General features: G+C 39.8%; 1 protein-coding gene across 7 annotated transcripts in view; it reads right to left on the bottom strand.

Annotated features, from left to right (window-relative positions):
* LOC106526078 (tensin) overlaps positions 1–17,300 on the bottom strand; it is a 201,182-nt gene that overhangs the window by 22,999 nt on the left and 160,883 nt on the right. For 6 of the 7 annotated variants that reach the window (XM_014020556.1, XM_014020554.1, XM_014020552.1 and 3 more), the window contains 3 exons: positions 1,789–3,453; positions 1,043–1,123; positions 600–763 (listed from right to left, as the gene is read on the bottom strand). In XM_014020556.1, coding sequence (XP_013876010.1) covers positions 600–763; positions 1,043–1,123; positions 1,789–3,453 — 1,910 coding nt within the window. The remainder of the gene's footprint in view (positions 1–599; positions 764–1,042; positions 1,124–1,788; positions 3,454–17,300) is intronic. The other variant, XM_014020555.1, reaches the window with a different exon arrangement.

Here is a 17,300-nt window from a genome sequence, read left to right as displayed (position 1 = left end):
CTGTAGGAAGAGGACAGTTGAAAACGGAGGCCTCCACCTCTGTTTAATGATGGACGGTCTTTCTTCACAAAAATGGCTTCTTTTACTCCTCTCTCAAACCAACGTTCCTCTCTATCAAGAATGAGAACATCCTTCTTGATAGAGAGGAACGTTGGTTTGAGAGAGGAGTAAAAGAAGCCATTTTTGTGAAGAAAGACCGTCCATCATTAAACAGAGGTGGAGGCCTCCGTTTTCAGCTGTCCTCCTCCTACAGCGCCACTATTGCCAGTATCACTTCACCCCTGTTAACAATAAGTGTTAATTAGGTGTCAACGATAGCCATGTGATGTGAGTATCAGCCACATCACAAAAGCCTTAATTTTGCCTGAAACTCTCAGACTGAAGAAGTCTCTTGGAGAAGAGACGAAACGTTTCATTAGAGAAGAACCTGTCCAGAAGACCTACACAATTTTTTTTTCTTTTTGATTTTTTTACCTGAATTACTGAGATGCATCAGGACAAAAAATTGTGACATTTTTCTTTGTGGATATTGTGACAAAATAAAATAAATTAAAACAAGAAACAGGAAAGTCAAATTACCGAAAACCTTTTGAACGTACCTCTCTGGGTCTTCCTCCTGGGTTAAGGGACAGATTGTTGGCAAAGTCTGGCGAATGCCCCGTCGACATGCTATCATGGCTGCTTTGATACTGCCCCTCGCTTGTGGTCCGACGTCTACCTGTCTCCTGCGTCACCTCTGGAGTCATCCCTCTTGTACGAACTCCTGAAAAGCCATGTTACATCTTTACCGGGCGGGACTGCACATGCAAAAAAACAGTTTGATAAAACAGCAGGACGTAACAGGATAAATTAAAAGCAGTGGGGAAACACAAGCAGACCTGAGAGAGGAAATGATTAAAAGTCATGGAGAAAGCCACCATAAAAGATCTCAAATTAAAGTGAAATGGTTGGGAGGCAGAGAGAAAAAAACTTACCTGGTGCAAGAACAGAAAGATCAATAAAAATAAACGAGGAAAATAAAGGTGAGGGAAAGTGAACAAACCAGAGAAGGAATAGGAGCGGTGGCGGTCAGATTGTTGAGGTGTCATGCTTTCACTGATGCCCCGAATACGAGCGTTGTACTCTGTTCCAGGGGGAAGGGGTTCAGGAGCGAAAAGGAGAGGGTGACAGAGGCGCAGAGACGAAAGCAATGATGGGAACGAAGATGGATTAAACACAAAAGGAAAAAAAAAGGGTGAAAATCAGAACAGCAATGAACAGTGGGAATCACTCGCAAGTGAGTTAATGATAAAATGGGATTGTTCAAAACTTTTTAAAAACACTAAACTCACAGCTCTGTTATCAACTTGACCAGAGGGAATGTTTTTAAATGGTTATTACACTTTTGATCCACTGGGCGGCAGCAAAGAGCTTCTACAGTGAAGGTACATTCTGAATGCAGATAATGCAGGGAAGCTACTTGGCTATTATTATTCCCTTTCCCATTTTTTTAACCAGCACTGCTTCGTTTGAGCTGCACAGCTAATTTTATGAGGTCATTCCACCAATACAGACCCCACCCTCCCCCCATGTTGAGTCTGTAACACTAACTGCTGAAAGCTGCACTGCTCACGTTCTGCTACAAAGTCTTCTGTTAGCCTCTGTCAGCATTTTAGATCCATTTTAGTTCCCTCTGTATCGTTTAAAGCCTATGATCCAAGTGTGCTGTTAGGTTCTACCTTTATTTATTCTTATTTTTCATACACCATCATAAACTGAAAAAAAAGGAAAAATATGAGGACACCTTACCAGCAATACGATGTGCAACTAGGCCTTCCAAGTTTAGTGTCTCCTCCTCTGCATCTTGCTCTCTGGGCAAAGGTGAAGGAGACATGTCCTTAGGCTGCGGGGTAAGAGCAGGAAGTGGAGAAGAAGAGGTGCTGTAGCCTGGATACGGAGACGGACCCTGCAGGTCCGGGGAGTGTGAAACTCCTGCATATGAGTTTATTGGCTTCTGTTGGTTGAGGTTAGAAGAAGAATCAGTGGTGTAGTGGTGGGGTGATTGGTGTGTGTGGAGGTAGGGTTCAGGAGTGTGTGTCGGGGTAGTGCTCTGGTGTTGGTAGCCACTGTTGGACCTCTGAGAAGACTGCACTGAAGAATCCATAACTGGACTCTGGTTTGGCATTGTTGGCACCCTCCCTACTGATCGCTGGGGAGGATAATGGGTGTTATTTACTGACCCAGAGTTGTGGTAGCCATGGATAGCAGAGTCCCCTTGGTAGGAAGGCCTGGCCAGGGTCTGAGAGAATGCTATCTGGGATGAACTGATGCTTGTATCCCCAGATGGCGCACTGTGGGACTTAGACATGTGCGAGTTGATTGGGTCTAGATCGAGCATTAGCATGTTTAGTGCCTCGATGGACTGCTCGATGTCTTGTTGTGAGGCTGGGGTTGGGAAGTGGGGCAGGCTGTGGGTTGACTGAAGAGGAGGCCCAAAAGGATCATCTGGAAGACTATGCTGGTGCCAGTGGTTGAGACCTCTTTGAACAGCCTCTCGACTGCTGGTACTCCTCTCAGGGGCCCTGGGCATCAGCTTAGAGTTGTTTTCAGGGCTACTGGCTGGCTGGTTCCCAAAGGACTGTGAGCGGTACATCCCTCCTCCATTTTGGTAGTTGCTGTATCCCCCCTGGGGCGATGGTGAGTCTACAGCCCTCTCTTGTAATGCTGTAGGTGTGCGTACTCCATGCACAGGCATTTCGTTCAGCTTTTCCCCAAGAACGTTCCTCTCAAGATACGGGCCGTCGTTCTGGACACTGACAGGCGTTTGCGATTGGTAGTAGAGGCTACCTGGTGTTGCCTGACCCTCTAAGGATGAGAGGGTACCCAGGCTGTCCACACTGTTGCCCTCTTGGCTATTAGGCAGCTCTTCGTCAAGAATATCCGTTTCCCGTTCCTCTGTTGAAGGTACCGCAAGAAGCCTAGTGTGGCCACCGTTGACGTGCACCTGTGCTGGGACCAGGTGTCTCACACCTCCTCCTGGACTGGTAGATGTGGACAAATAGGCCTGCCGCTGAGTTGGTGCCTCTAGGCCACTCAGAAGTTGGTCGAGCTCTCTTTTTTCTTGTGGGCTTAGCGGTGGGTGAGCTGTTGGGTTGTTTTGACTTGCGGCAATCTGCAAGGACTGGCTGTGCTCATCGGTACGATCAGTCTTGATGGATGCAGTTGAGTTGCCTGAGTCACTGCTCACGGACAGAGTATGGTCTACAGCTGGGAGAGAGGTGTGGCCTGTCACAGGAAGTGTCTGCTCACTTGTTTGAAGTGGATGGTTGCTCTGCTGTAATGAATTCTCTGGATTCTTCAGGGGGTTTTCACGAGCTGGGAGGCCATTGATGGTAACAACTCCCTCCAAGGAGTCTTTCTTGCAGACTCGAGCATAAAGACTTCCATCAAGCGGACCTTGAGTGTGAGCAACATCTGAAAGAGTCATAAAGAGACAAATAGAAATTAAATTACTTCAAAAACACGTGAGGCTCTTTTAATCCCTCATTTATTATGCAAGAGTTGGTTTGGTCAAAATATTGTAGCTCCAAACAGGTCATATTTACATGGGAAAGGTTCATTCAATCATATGCCACTGCACCCAGCTCTTGCAATCCAAGGCTCAGCATGCAGCCCACCCGCCAGAAACACAAACTATCTGGATCTATTAATATCCAGTTTGTAGTTCTAAAGCACATGTCACGTTGCGTCAGCAAGGGTCCGTAGGGGCTAGGTTGCGTCACAGTTTGAACACTCTAGATTGAACTGGGACAGAACAAGCTGTTTTCTTCAAAGTGGTTTCTGGTCACTAAATTACAAAAGTCAACCCAAAATGATGGCATGACTGACACATGTACGGCCTCTGAGATAACAATAAAAAAGCTGCTGGGCCTCCCTTAAGTAGGATACTTCTGCAAAGTGATACACAACATATACATGCCCGAGGCTGGCTCGTAATGTGGCCTGTTCCAAATAGAGCAAACCCTTGGGACAGATGGTGGATCACTCGGACTGCAGCTATTTCAAAACCCATGTCAACAACAACTACTGGGCCCAGCAGCAACAGTGAGAGGGCAGGCGAGGAAGCTGTAAACACAGTTTGTTCCTGCGGTCACTTCAAATGTTGACACATTATGAAAGTATAAATTCAGGTTTAGAGTTACATTTGTATACAATATTAGATTTAGTTTAGAATCTTATGTCCTAATTATAAGCCACTCTCATTGTAATCATAATTATCATATAAAACTCACCAGAAACATCTCTCTTACCTGTACCGAGATAAATTCTGCCACTGACACCAGACAACTCTTGAAATGTTAATTAATGTATTTTCAGTCCTCCAGTTGCTTCTAATAAACCGTTCTTTATTTCTCTGAGCTTCTTCATGGACTCTCCCTGTCCCCTCTGATTTATGCCCTCCCATCACCCAACATGTACTCTGCTGGAGTGAGGTGGGGCTCAACCATCGAGGCTGTCGAGAGGGGTGAGCTGGCATTCTTGGATGATTTTATTCTGTTCCCAGCAGCTGAATTCAGCCAGGGTGGGGGGAGTCACTGGGGGGGTTCCCTCCACTTTCTGCATCATAAGTTTGCTGAATTAAACTATTTTCAACCTCAATAACTTATTTCCTTTCTGTTTTTAAGATTTATATGACCTCAGATTAAGGTTTTGTGTAAATGTTGATACTTTATGTCCTTTCAACTTTTTCTTTGGCTCCTTTTGACCTTTGAAAGAAGATATGGTGTTCTTGTTCCTGAAATGATCTTTCAATTCTAAAAGGCAGAAATGACTTAATGGTGCTAGTGTGGCATCATTTCCAATTGTTGGTCAAATCAAGAAACCACACATTGCTGTTTGATATGTCATAGCTGAGAACGAGAGGAAAACGTACTGAAAATGCAAAAAGCAACATTTTGAGTAACAAGATTTTACCGTGTAAGTAATGCTTGATGTCAAAGACAAAGTCAGACAAGTAACAAGTTAAAAGTACTTCATTACTTTATTTGAGTAGATATTTTTGCTATCTATTCTTTACTGGAGTAACATCTCCTTACATTTTAAAAATAGCCTTGTTACTCGTTTCTTTTTCTTCTTCTTTTCATTCCCACTCGTCATTGTTCAAAAACAAACTATCCAAATATATGGTGCTTCCTAGATTAAGTAAATTTAATTGTGGTTGGATGAGAGGTATAAATATATATAATTCTGACACCCTATTGTTGATTTTTCTCGATCCATCACACCTATACATGACACAAATCATGCCACACTCCAGCAGGACATATCAGATGTATGTAGCTCTGAATGAAGAAGGCAGAGATACGTATACTGTATGTGGCTGAAACAGGAAGTCTACTGCATCCCAACATTTTCAATATTAACATCCTAATATAACATTACAGAAAAAAAGTCAGTCAGTGTCATTTTGGTTATTCTAACCACTCACTTTTGCTCGATACTTTTACTCTTAATAATTAAGTACATTTTCAATCAAAAATAAAGTAAAAAAAAACTGGAATCAGGCTTGGAGGAAATTCGGACCCAAGTGCAGACACAAGGAACTTAGGTAAAACAAAACTTATTAATCATACCACAAAACAAAAAGCCAACATGGTGATAAAACTTACAAAACATAAAGAGCTGAAGAACACAGGGAAACACGGGGAGAGCCGGACATCTAGCATGAGCTACAACAATACAGAACTGATAGTGACAGACAGAATAAACTGGAATGGGCTGATCAGAACATGAAAAGCAGCTGGCTAATTAGGGTGGCAACAGGTGAGAGTGGCTGATAGACTGGAAAACTACTGAGCAGACTGAGAAATTACACAAGGAAGAGCTAAACATAAAAAATGACCCAACAACCAAAAAAAGGAACAAATAATTCTAAAATAAGGAACCAAAAACATTAAAAAACCACAGCAACCCTGACAACTGGACATCTATTCTGAAGCTGAAAACTGTATTTTGCATTGATCATGACCCAGATGACTGAGAACCTTCATCAGCTTCAGTACATTTTATATCAGACATGTACTTTTGATAAATGTCAGATAGTTTAAAACTTTTACTCAAGTAATATTCTTAAAGGAGACTTTAACTTTGGCCAAAGTAATCTTTTGGTAAGACACGTACTTTCACAAGTATCACTTTGAGATACTTTATATAAGACTGGTCAGAGCGATTATTGATTTAACAAAACTTGATAAAACTTACACACATTAGATACACGTTGATAACTAACTTATACTGTATGCAAGATACCAAATAAGGTTGTTCATAACGCTATTTTCAAGGTTTGACCAAAATGGATAAAACTCATTTCTCAACTTAAGTCTAAACTTTTGGCATTAAATGCAATGAAATATGTGCAATTCTTCAAGAAATGCTTAACCTTTAATTATCGTTTTATTGTCAGAATAAAATGTTTATTTATTGCTAAAACAACTGATGACACTGGATAAAAAAGAAAGGAAAAAGAAAAGAACTCATGGCTGCAGGTTATTTCATGTGCGGCCACATGATTATTTTGAGCAATGTCTCTTTGTGAGAGATCCAGACAATTTTGGAGTCAGATCATATGTATATGCTGTTTTTGTTTTTAAATGTTCAAAGATACCCCAGATCTATTATTATTATTATTAATATTATTTTATTGGTTTAGGTTTAATCCGTAGTTCAATCTAAGGGGTTTATTTGTCATAGAAGCATATTGTTTATGAGATGAGACTGAAAGCCTTAAGAGTCACCAGGAAGCAGATTTTTTACCGAGATTCTGAACGTGACAACTCCGACACCTACTGCAGCAAAGGCACATGGTGAGAGAGGAGCCTGGTTTGAGTGCCGAACTTCAAATAAATAAACCTTTTTAGACCAAGACAACTCCGTGTTTTATATCTGCAGCATTTGTGAATCGCTTCATGGCCAACCGCAAGTGACTTAGGTCTGTTGTTCATTCCTGTATTAAAATCCATCCGTCTATACCGACTTCTTCAGGGTCAGAGGGATCACTGGTGCCCATATCTAGCAGTCACTGTGTGAGGGGCAGGTTACACAGGTCACAAGCCCATCACTGTAATGAGACAAACAGCCATTCATGCTCTCACTCCCACCTACGGACAATTTAGAGCAGTGTTTCCCAAAGTTGGGGTCGGGACCCAAAGTGGGGTCCCGAAACATCAAGGTGGGGTCCTGAAAAGATTTTCTGAATTAATTACATTTTTGTCTTAGTTGTTACAAAGGAGTGAGGTTAGTGTATTTAAAATGGATGAATGTAATATAAAAATATTGTTACTATGCCCATGTTTTGTTGACCTGATACAAATGTTTATCATCCAAACATATCTGGGGGCACAGGTCTCTACTGTTATTTTATGGGTCAAAAGCTGAAAAGTTTGGGAACCACTGCACTTTGGTTCCCAAAGTTGGGRTTGGGACCCAATTATGGGTCATGAAGCACCTTGGATAATCTCCAGAAATCAATTTAAAGGGTAATAAAATAATTGCTAATGTAATATTTTCCCTATAACTATTACAAAAACACACAAAAAGTATAAATAAGTATTTATATTTGTGTACAAGCTGTTTAGGTTGTCAAAAAACCTGTGTTTTTAGGGTTATTAACAAAGTTCATGTACTCAGACCAGTAATATTTGGGGTCACAAGTTTTTGCCATGAATATTTTTTGGGTCATAAGATAAAAAGTTTGGGAACCACTGATTCAGAGTTACCAGTTAACCTAACCTTTTGGTCTGTGGGAGGAAGCCGGAGAGAAAACGCATGTGTGCACAGACAGAACATGCAAACTCCATTCAGAAAGGTCCCTGGTCTGGCGACCTTCTTGCTGAGAGGCATCAACTCTACCAACTGAGCCAATGCCGCCCTATATAAATAAAATTAAATATATGTTTACATTATATTAAAGTGGGCCTATTATGGGGGTCCTAGCACAGGTTAGGATCCATCTGTGGACTATACAAAACGTGTTCATTTGATTTAGTTCACAAAAAGAATCTCAAATAATGAAATTTCACCTTTTCAGTTTTTCCTGTTCTTCAGCTCTCTCCAGAACGTGCTGTATGCAGAAGTTGCTATGGAAACCCCCCCTCCCATCCGTTTGTTTAGGTTAGCTCCGCCCCCCGACATGGGAGCAGTTTCCAAAGTGAAATTATTTTCACAAACTACAACTTACTTTGGCAGTATTGTTGGAACATTGTCATCAAAGATAAAAATAAAATTAATACAGGCATCTCTGTTCTCCGTGGCTGCTGTAAAAACAGAACAACTAACGTCTTTTGAAGAAGTGGGCGGAGCTTCACCTCGGGTTACCTCGTGAGGAGCAGGACTCTGGTTTCGGTTGCTAGGTGACTGTTATTGTGACGTCAGAATAACGTGCTTTGAGAAATACCATGTTTCCAGATACCTAAAAATACTTATAATTACAGCTACAAAACGACTGGGTGCATTTTTTTTTTTTTTTTTGGTGTTTGGACTGCTTCTCTAAGCAGTAGAGACCCAACAATAAGTTTAAAAACATGAAAAAAGTGAGTTTTGCGTAATAGGTGCCCTTTAAAATATAATGAAAGTAATTCAAACTGTTCACAATCAACAGTCTGTATGGAAATGACAACAGTAGATATCTTGTGGCCACACAATAACTATCTCATGGCCACTAGTTATGTCATGTCCATGCATTGGTTTTATAAAATCCAGTGTCACCAGATGGGCTCTGTAGAAACCTGGTTAAAATGTCCTTAAAGCATTCTGGTCAACCAACTGGAAGAGTATATTTTGAGACCTTTTCTTAGTGTGAACCGCAAAGGTTAAAATTGTGTAGGTCTACAGGGTCATGTTATTTTGCACACAGTTTGCAGCCAAGCGTGGCTAACTTCCAATCAAGCAGACATATAGTAGTCCAAGTACTGTCATCTGGATACTGAATAACTGAGAAGACAAAAGCTGAACTGTAAGCTAAACGAGAGCAAGCTAACTTGCAGTTCCTCTGAGTCCAACAATGTATAAAAGTTATGCTTATGACTGTCGCCACATTTTCACCCTGCTGTCTCAAATTTAGCTCTTTCAACCTTTTTTCAGTTTGTACACATGCTATATGAGATTCTCAGAAGGTTTTCTGCACACGTCTACTTTTCACAGCAGGGTGTAACAATCGCTTTGTGGCTCATGGTTCAGAAGAAAGAGGAGTGTGTGGGTAAAAGTGATGAGGTAATTAGAAATTTCTGATCAGTTTCAGATTGATGCCTTCTTCACATTGTGCTACAGTGACTCTCTCTTTGCCTCTGAATGTGATGAAAGGCCAGGTCTGACATAAAGATATTGATAAGCAGTGGTGGGCACAGTTTCCCTAAAGCAGAGATTCTTAACCTATGGGCCACAAGCGCCACCTTGAGGGCCTCAAAAGAACAAGTTTTTAACTTTGGGCCGCAGAGGGCCGCGGGACCACATTGATTTTGAATAAGGTGCAACACACTTTCTCACCACTAGTAGCAGTAATGTGCCACTCAGATGTTTAACAACTTTTTAATATGTAGAAGAAGAACCTTAGAAACCTGCCAAGAATTGAAACCTATTTTAAATTAAAAGTAGAAGCAAAAATTAAGAAACTCATCAAAAAACACCAAAGTTTGTCACTAATATGAAGTGCAGCTTCTGCTTTTACCATGCAATATTTTAAAACATCAAAACATTATCAAATACAGTTGCAATACAGCTATATTTTATATTGCACTTTAAATTAATTTTTGTATTTTATTTTTAAACAATTTGAATGTATTTTAAAGATATTTTAAACTTGTCAAAAAGCTGTTGTTACTGTTATTGTTTGTCACTAATATGAAGAGCAGCTTCTGGTTGCAAAAGTTTAAAAAGGCTATATTTTCATTTGTACTTTATCAAATTTATTTTTACAGGTTTTTTATTTGAAACATTAAACAATTTTGTTATTTTATGCCCACAATTTTATATTTTGAATTTTTGTTATTGTTTTTGTTAAAAAATATACATTTTTGTGCTGATAAGCCTGAGTGGTCTGTTGACTGACCTTTGTATTTGTTCAAATAATTGTTATGGGCAGGTTACAATACAAAAATGTTTGACATAATCGTGTCTTGTGATTATTTGACAGGAGTTTTACTTTTAAACTGTAAGTGTATTTAATTAATATTAGTTATGATAGTTTAGTTATGATGTAAATACAATAAAAATTAAACCAAGATTTAGAATAATTATCATTTTGATCCATACGTTGGTAATGTCTCATGTCACTTTATGTTCAACAAATTGGGCCCAGAGGTCAAAAAGGTTAAGAACCCCTGCCCTAAAGCACTGAAGCACTAACAGGGGAACTAATTTCTTGATTAGTGCTTTAGGGCTTTTGCTATGTTTTAAACTCATTAGTGGATTAGCACTTGCTAAATTTATGGGCTAAATTTAGAAGCACTAACTCGGGTCTTAATTTGAAGACGGTTTCCTTTACTTCATTCTTTACCCAGAATGCATTGCTTCAGTTCTCCAATAAACAGTTTAAAATTACTAATATATTGCATGCTTTCTTACCGAAGCCCTACCAACAAGCAGCAGAACTTGCAATCCAAAATAACTTTTTATTTTAACACCATGAGTCAAATGTCTCCTTCTATAAATCACTTCCTCAAACCACAAAGAAATGTAGTATGGGTTGAAATTAATTTGTTCTGCCACTAGTTGGCAGTATTGTGCAAGAATGGCTCAAGTTATACTAGAAATTTTAATGGTAAACCAAACCAAGTTTTGCAGAAGCTTCTGCTAAAATGTTAATGACGTGTGTGCTTAAGAACTAACAGAACTAAAGAAAATAACTAACTAGCGCTTTATGATTTGTGGAACTAACTTTTGAATTAACGCTGCCCACCACTGTGGATTATATTACTGCTTAGCTTTTGCTAAATTTTTCAGTGTGTAAGTGTTTTAGAATTAGGGGACCTAAATATTCGAGTTAGTGCTTTAAGGTTAGTGCAACTAATATTTAGATTAGTGCTACCCACCACTGTTGATCAGGATATGAGATATAACACAAGTTCTGCTAAAAGCTAAAATTGTTTCCGTGGCTAATGACCACTTCTAGCACTTTTAGCTACGATATTAGCACACACAGCCATCAAAGACTGGAGATCATCTAATTGCCTGTCTGTTAGCAAAATATCTCGTGAAACATTTGATGAAGTTTTATTGAAACTCTCGCAAAGTCATCACTGGTTAAATATTTATTAATGATTACAAACACAAAAATGGCTATACCATATGCAATTTTATCAATATTGTGCTAAAATGTAATGTGGTGGTAGCTGAGACTGATCCGCAGCACATGACAGATCACACAAAGATCTTTGTTTAAAACTTGGACACTTGGACAGTTTGCACTGGAACCGAGTTTCAAACCACAGTAATACCACATTTTTCTATCATGCCATTAGAATGATTTTATTTGTTAACATGGCTTCTAAAATACTTCTAAGTAAGACAGTTTAAAGATGTGAATATGGGCTCTCTAGTCAGGTATTATATCTAATGACGATAATTATGAATGACATAACCAGCTCTGTATTTGTACAGAGCAAATAGCTTTCCTCTGGTGTCAATAAATAGCCAAAGCAGGGCTCAAATTAGATCAGTTGACTCACAGAGGCTTTGCTTACACAAATGGCTAACAACTTGCTTCCCAGTCTGGCAGCTGACAGGAACGTGTCGGTCTTTGTGCGTCAAACCTACCACCCCTTGATCCAATATTCACTAAAACCCATAACCCATGCTGACTTGAGCTATAAAATATATATAAATACACACATATTCTTCAGGGTTTTGCCACGGTGAGTGTCTCTAACACACAAACCCACACCTGTGTGTGCTCAGCATTCTCTGGTGTGGCAGGTGCTTTCCTTTCTTGTGCCAGAGGTGTTGCTCATACACTGTCGCACTCACACACACACACACACACACACACACACACACACACACACTCACACACACGCATCACGTCTTTCTATCTTCACAGGGCCTTTACATTGACTGCCATTCAAATTGTCGTTGATTTCTAAAGCCTAACCCTGACCCCTGCCCATCACCACATACTTAACCCTAACAGTCCATGAATTCACACCTTAGTCCTAAATAAGCAGTGGGTCCTCATAAGTTTGTATATTTTATGAAAAATGGGTCTTAAGGTAAAAAATGTTATAAAACACAAACACAGCACCTGCATTTTTGCTATTCTTTCAGGTGGTCACTTGAGTGTCTCTTGCTTCATTGCAACACCAAAGGCAATTAAAAAGGCTTTTTAACACCTGTGGTTAATGGTTTATTATAAATAGACCACAGCTTTAAACACTCTTATTGCTGTTGCAGATGGTCAAGCTTTAAATGTGGACATGTAAAGGACATTTAACATTAAAAGGCAGACTTTAGTTTCTGACAACACAACAATAAATTATTGAAAATGTTAGTTATGGTATGTGTGAGAATTGTTCCTAGGGAAATAGATGACTAAACACAAATTTTGGTGCAAAGAATGGCATAATCCAGGTATTTTTTTCTTTCTTTTTTTGGGGTGTGGGGGTTGTATCTTGCACATTTCAGTAAGACAACACCAAAACCACATTCTGCTAAATCAGAACATGCCAACATAGCACAATTTGCCTGGCACAGTTCTGGCCCACACAATGCACTAAACACTCTAACACTAGGCACAGATAGCTCAAAGAATGATGACCCTTTTGGTGGCCCAGATGCAATTTGCCAGAGGTGGTCCATGCATGGGCTAGCGCCACAAAAACCACAACCTAACTGGGTCATTGGTGACAATGACCAATTTGGTGACAATGACCAATTTGGGGCACATAAACCAAACCACAGTCGGGTCAGTTGTGGCACATCATCATGTAAACAGCGCCATCATTACCAGACCTGGCCCACATACAGTTGACAAACCACTTGCCATGCTTTCAGTCAGCCAGCAGTGCCAGCTTGACACCAGACCTGGCCCACACCTGTCTGCTATGTGGGTGGCTTTGAAAAGAGTCTGGATGCTAAACTGACATGTCTACTATAATATAAACTTATCAGGCCTTAAATAGAAGTCCTGACAAGGGAACCAGCCAGTTAATTTCAGTATGATTGAGAAAAACATGTTGCTTCTGCCAGACTTTGTCTGTACAACAGCAACGTTAAATCTGTTTTGCTGTATGGGTCTGAGTGTTGGAGAGTAATACAGATCAATGTGAGAAAAATGTATGTCTTTCAAAATAGGTGTCTAAGTGTCTACACTGTATGTGGCACGTTGGGCCCATGAGAATGATAAATTAAAATCTATGCCAGAAGATCAAGTAAGACAGTTAGAGGCTGGAGATTAAACATTATCGTCATAAATGGCTGAGCCATGTACTGAAAATGGAAGGTCAGCATATTCCTAAAGTAGCATTGCGATGGACAGAAGCTGGTAAAAAGAAACAGGGAAAGCCAAAAACAATATGGCAAAGGATGATGAAATCAGAGCTGCAGAAAATTAATCTTACCTGGGGTGAAGCACATGTGGCCAATAACAAAAATAAGTGGAGGCAGCTGATAGTGCCCTTTTGTCATTAAAAAGACGTAAAAGACTAGTAGCAGCAGTAGGCGGTAGTGTGTTGCCTGTGTCTGTCAGCAGTGTTTGCAAAATATCTCATGAACTCATCATTTTAGTTAAGTTTTCATAAAGTAGTAAATAAGGACACACAGCAAAATGACCTTATCAAACACAAAAAATGGCTCTAAATTAGATGATTGTACAGATATTTAGCTAAAACTTTGTGTGGTAGTAGCTGAGAGTCATTTAAAACAAATACTCTATCTACGCAATTTGCATTACATTTGCTTAAATTTTCAGCATTAACAGTTAAAGTTGACACCCGTATAGGAAAATTTGTCTGGGCCAGTTCTGGCCCACATCATGCACTCTGCCCAGAAATCACAAAGCTTGATGGCCTTTTGGTGAGCCCAGCTGTGCTTTGTCAAAGTGGTCCATGCATGGGCCAGCACCACATAAACTAAACCAGTAGTTCCCAAAGTTAGGGTCGGGATCCACAGTGTGGTCCCAAAACCACAAAATGGGGTCCTGAAAAGATTTTTCTGGATTAATTACTCTAAAAAAGGACAACTAACAACAATTTTTTGCCTTTGTTGTCACAAAAAAGTAAAGCAAGTGTACTCATAATGGACAAAAAGTGCGTAAAAATATTGTTACTGTGCTCTTGTTTATTTGACATGAAAACAAAGTTTATCAATCAACAACAGCTGGGGGTACAGGTCTCCACTGCTGGTATTTTGTGGGTCAAAAGCTGAAAAGTTTGGGAACCACAGAACTAAACCACATCTGGGCCAGTTTGGACCATGTTATCCAAACAACAACTGGGCTAGTTGTGGCATTGGTATATTTGGGCCACATTAACCAAACAACAACCAGGTTTATTGTGGCATGCCATCCTAAAAACAGTGCCATTATTGCCAGACCTAGTCCACATCCAGTTGAAAAACCACTTGTCATGCCAGAAGTAGTGTCAGCTTGACACCACATCTGGCCCGCCATCTGGCCCACACCTGACTGCTGTGTGGTCAATACATTAGCAGGTTGGTCCACAAGTCCTAGCAATCCTTCAAGGAATACTAGGCATTTAATTGCATTGTGTGTTTTGTAGTATTTTGCACAGTATTCCACATTTTAACACAAAACATTGAGCCTCATGCAAGAACATTTGTATTTTTATCCTAAATTTCTCTTACTTTTGTTCGTACAAAGGGTTCGTACGAACATGTCACGTCAGATTCAACAAACTCTTCTATCTTCAGGAAAAGTGTGTAAATGAGCTGCGTAAATTTCACCTGTTCGTATCCAGCTGCTCGTGCACACAAGAGGAGATTAGCATAATTACCACCCCAAAAACACCATATAAGGCTGTGTTTCCTGCCTCAGATATCAGGAAGTGTCCATTCATGAAAATGGCAGCGAAAACTAAAAATAAGAACTTTACGAGTTCAGAGATTGAAGTCCGTCTGTCAGAGATCCAGAAAAGAAAATCTGTCATTTTTAGCAGGTCAGCTGTGGAATAAAAAGAGCTGCTAAAAGTTTAAACTACTGTGTTAAATCTTTTTCATTTATTCAGAAGCCACACCGTCGCGCACCGAACACCCCCTCCTCCCCGCGCAGTCGCAAGTGGTCTCAGTTGCGGTTCTGAAATAAGCATTTTAAAATGTTTTCAAAATAAGTCTGGCACTTTGGAGAAAACCCAGGACTCACTGGAGGGATTATGTACCCCCTCTGGCCTGGGAACGTCTCAGAGTCCCCCGAGACGAGCTGGAAAGTGTCGCTGGGGAGAGCGGGGTCTCTCTACTGCTGCCCCCGCGACCTGATCCCGGATAAGCGGCAGAAAAAGGGACGGACAATTTATATTGTTAGTCTAAATTATTAVATTTAAAATTATAACTCTAATTCAAGCAGAATAACTTATTGTCAACATAATTATGGAGTGTGATTTATTTTCAACTCAAAATATCTTCAAACTAACAAAATATAAAAGTTATTAGTGAAGAAAACCCGTCTGGATAACAGCAGACTGCTGCTCGTAAAATATACGACAGGTCTGGACCACTCATGAATTTTGTTCGTATCTGAAAAAAATCGTAGAATACGAAAACATTGGTGAATGCCACAAATTCTCCTAAATCACTCGTACGCACAATTTAAGAACAAGTCTGTGTGTACAAACGGTTCTTGCATGAAGCCCGATGTCTTATCAGCTCAGTCTTGAGCAGGATTAAATACTGTATTTAACTGTATTTATACTGTATATAACCTATTCCCTCGTGAACATACTGCACATCAGTTTCATTAGTTGTAGCTGAATACTTCTGATTACCAGGTGAAAGGCTGTCAGAAAACTTTATTTTGCCGTAGTGAAGCCTGAGTGAGAAGGAGAAAGCCTCTCAGAAGGGATAAAGTGACGTTAAGTTTCTCACTGAAAAAGGTGTCATGGTTGGCGTATCAGTGACTGGTACAAGGACAGGTTTTATATTTGCAGAGTCTGCCTCTCAGTCTCGCTTTCGCTGTCCAGCTGTCACAGTTTGAGGTGACGTGATGCGATCGTGTCGACGATTGCTTTCAGGATGATGTCACCCATCCAGCCGTTCGTCCGTCTGTCTGACATCTGAGTGGCTGTCATAAAAACCTATCCGTCCGGCTGTCGGTCTGTAATTTTGACCCCCAGTCATGTCTGATTCATGTCTTCGTGTCAGCGTTTTTTATGGGACAATACAGAGAGCACATCATCAGATTAAATACATTTTGTAATAAATTGTATCTACAGTATTTTATTGTCAAAATCACTTTTGTCCAAAGAAACTAATGGAGCCATTAATCAAAACCTAAAAGTTTAAAACAACAAAAACACTGGACTTTTATTTTGGGGTTGAATAAGTTTTGCTTCAAATCCAGGAAGTATTTTCAGTTTAAAACTAGAGAGTGTAGACTTCTAAGCTATTGTAGGAGACACACATTTATGCATGTAAATTCACATGTAAAACATTCTCACTGTCCTCTCTACAGGAGGTTGTATGGGTCTTTGTCTGCCTGGCAGATAATGACTTTTCCACATATGAAGGTGTTAATTAAAGAGAAAATGTATGGGTATCAGTCCAAATGTTGCATTGCAAGTTTTACAAAACTGAAACCCTTTATTTTTCGAATCTGGGAGAGTTAAAATTTCAAAATGGCAGCTACTTATCACAACTCATCAGTGAGTAAAACCATACCCCCCCCAAAACAAACAAACAAACAAACAAACAAACAAACAAACAAACAAACAAACAAACAAACAAACAAACAAACAAACATAATTTACTTTTAAATTTAACAGTATTTTTGTATTATTTATTTCATATTCAGTCAGTCGTACACATAGTACTTTTCAGTAAGATGAGTTAAAACTCTGTTCCTATGTAAGAAATATCATGTATAGTTCAGTTGTTTATTAGCGGTGCTCAGACATGGAAATGAGACATGAAATGTAACATTATGTGTTTAGTGAAACAATTACAACTGGCCCTTTGAAGGCCACCATTATACTTACACTCACCGGCCACTTTATCAGGTACACCTGTCCAACTGCTCATTAACACTTAATTTCTAATCAGCCAATCACATGGCGGCAACTCAGTGCATTTAGGCATGTAGACATGGTCAAGACAATCTCCTGCAG

Source organism: Austrofundulus limnaeus, unplaced genomic scaffold, assembly GCF_001266775.1.
Source record: "Austrofundulus limnaeus strain Quisiro unplaced genomic scaffold, Austrofundulus_limnaeus-1.0 Scaffold257, whole genome shotgun sequence".
Lineage (NCBI taxonomy): Eukaryota > Metazoa > Chordata > Actinopteri > Cyprinodontiformes > Rivulidae > Austrofundulus > Austrofundulus limnaeus.
This window is presented reverse-complemented; position numbering and strand designations above follow the sequence as displayed.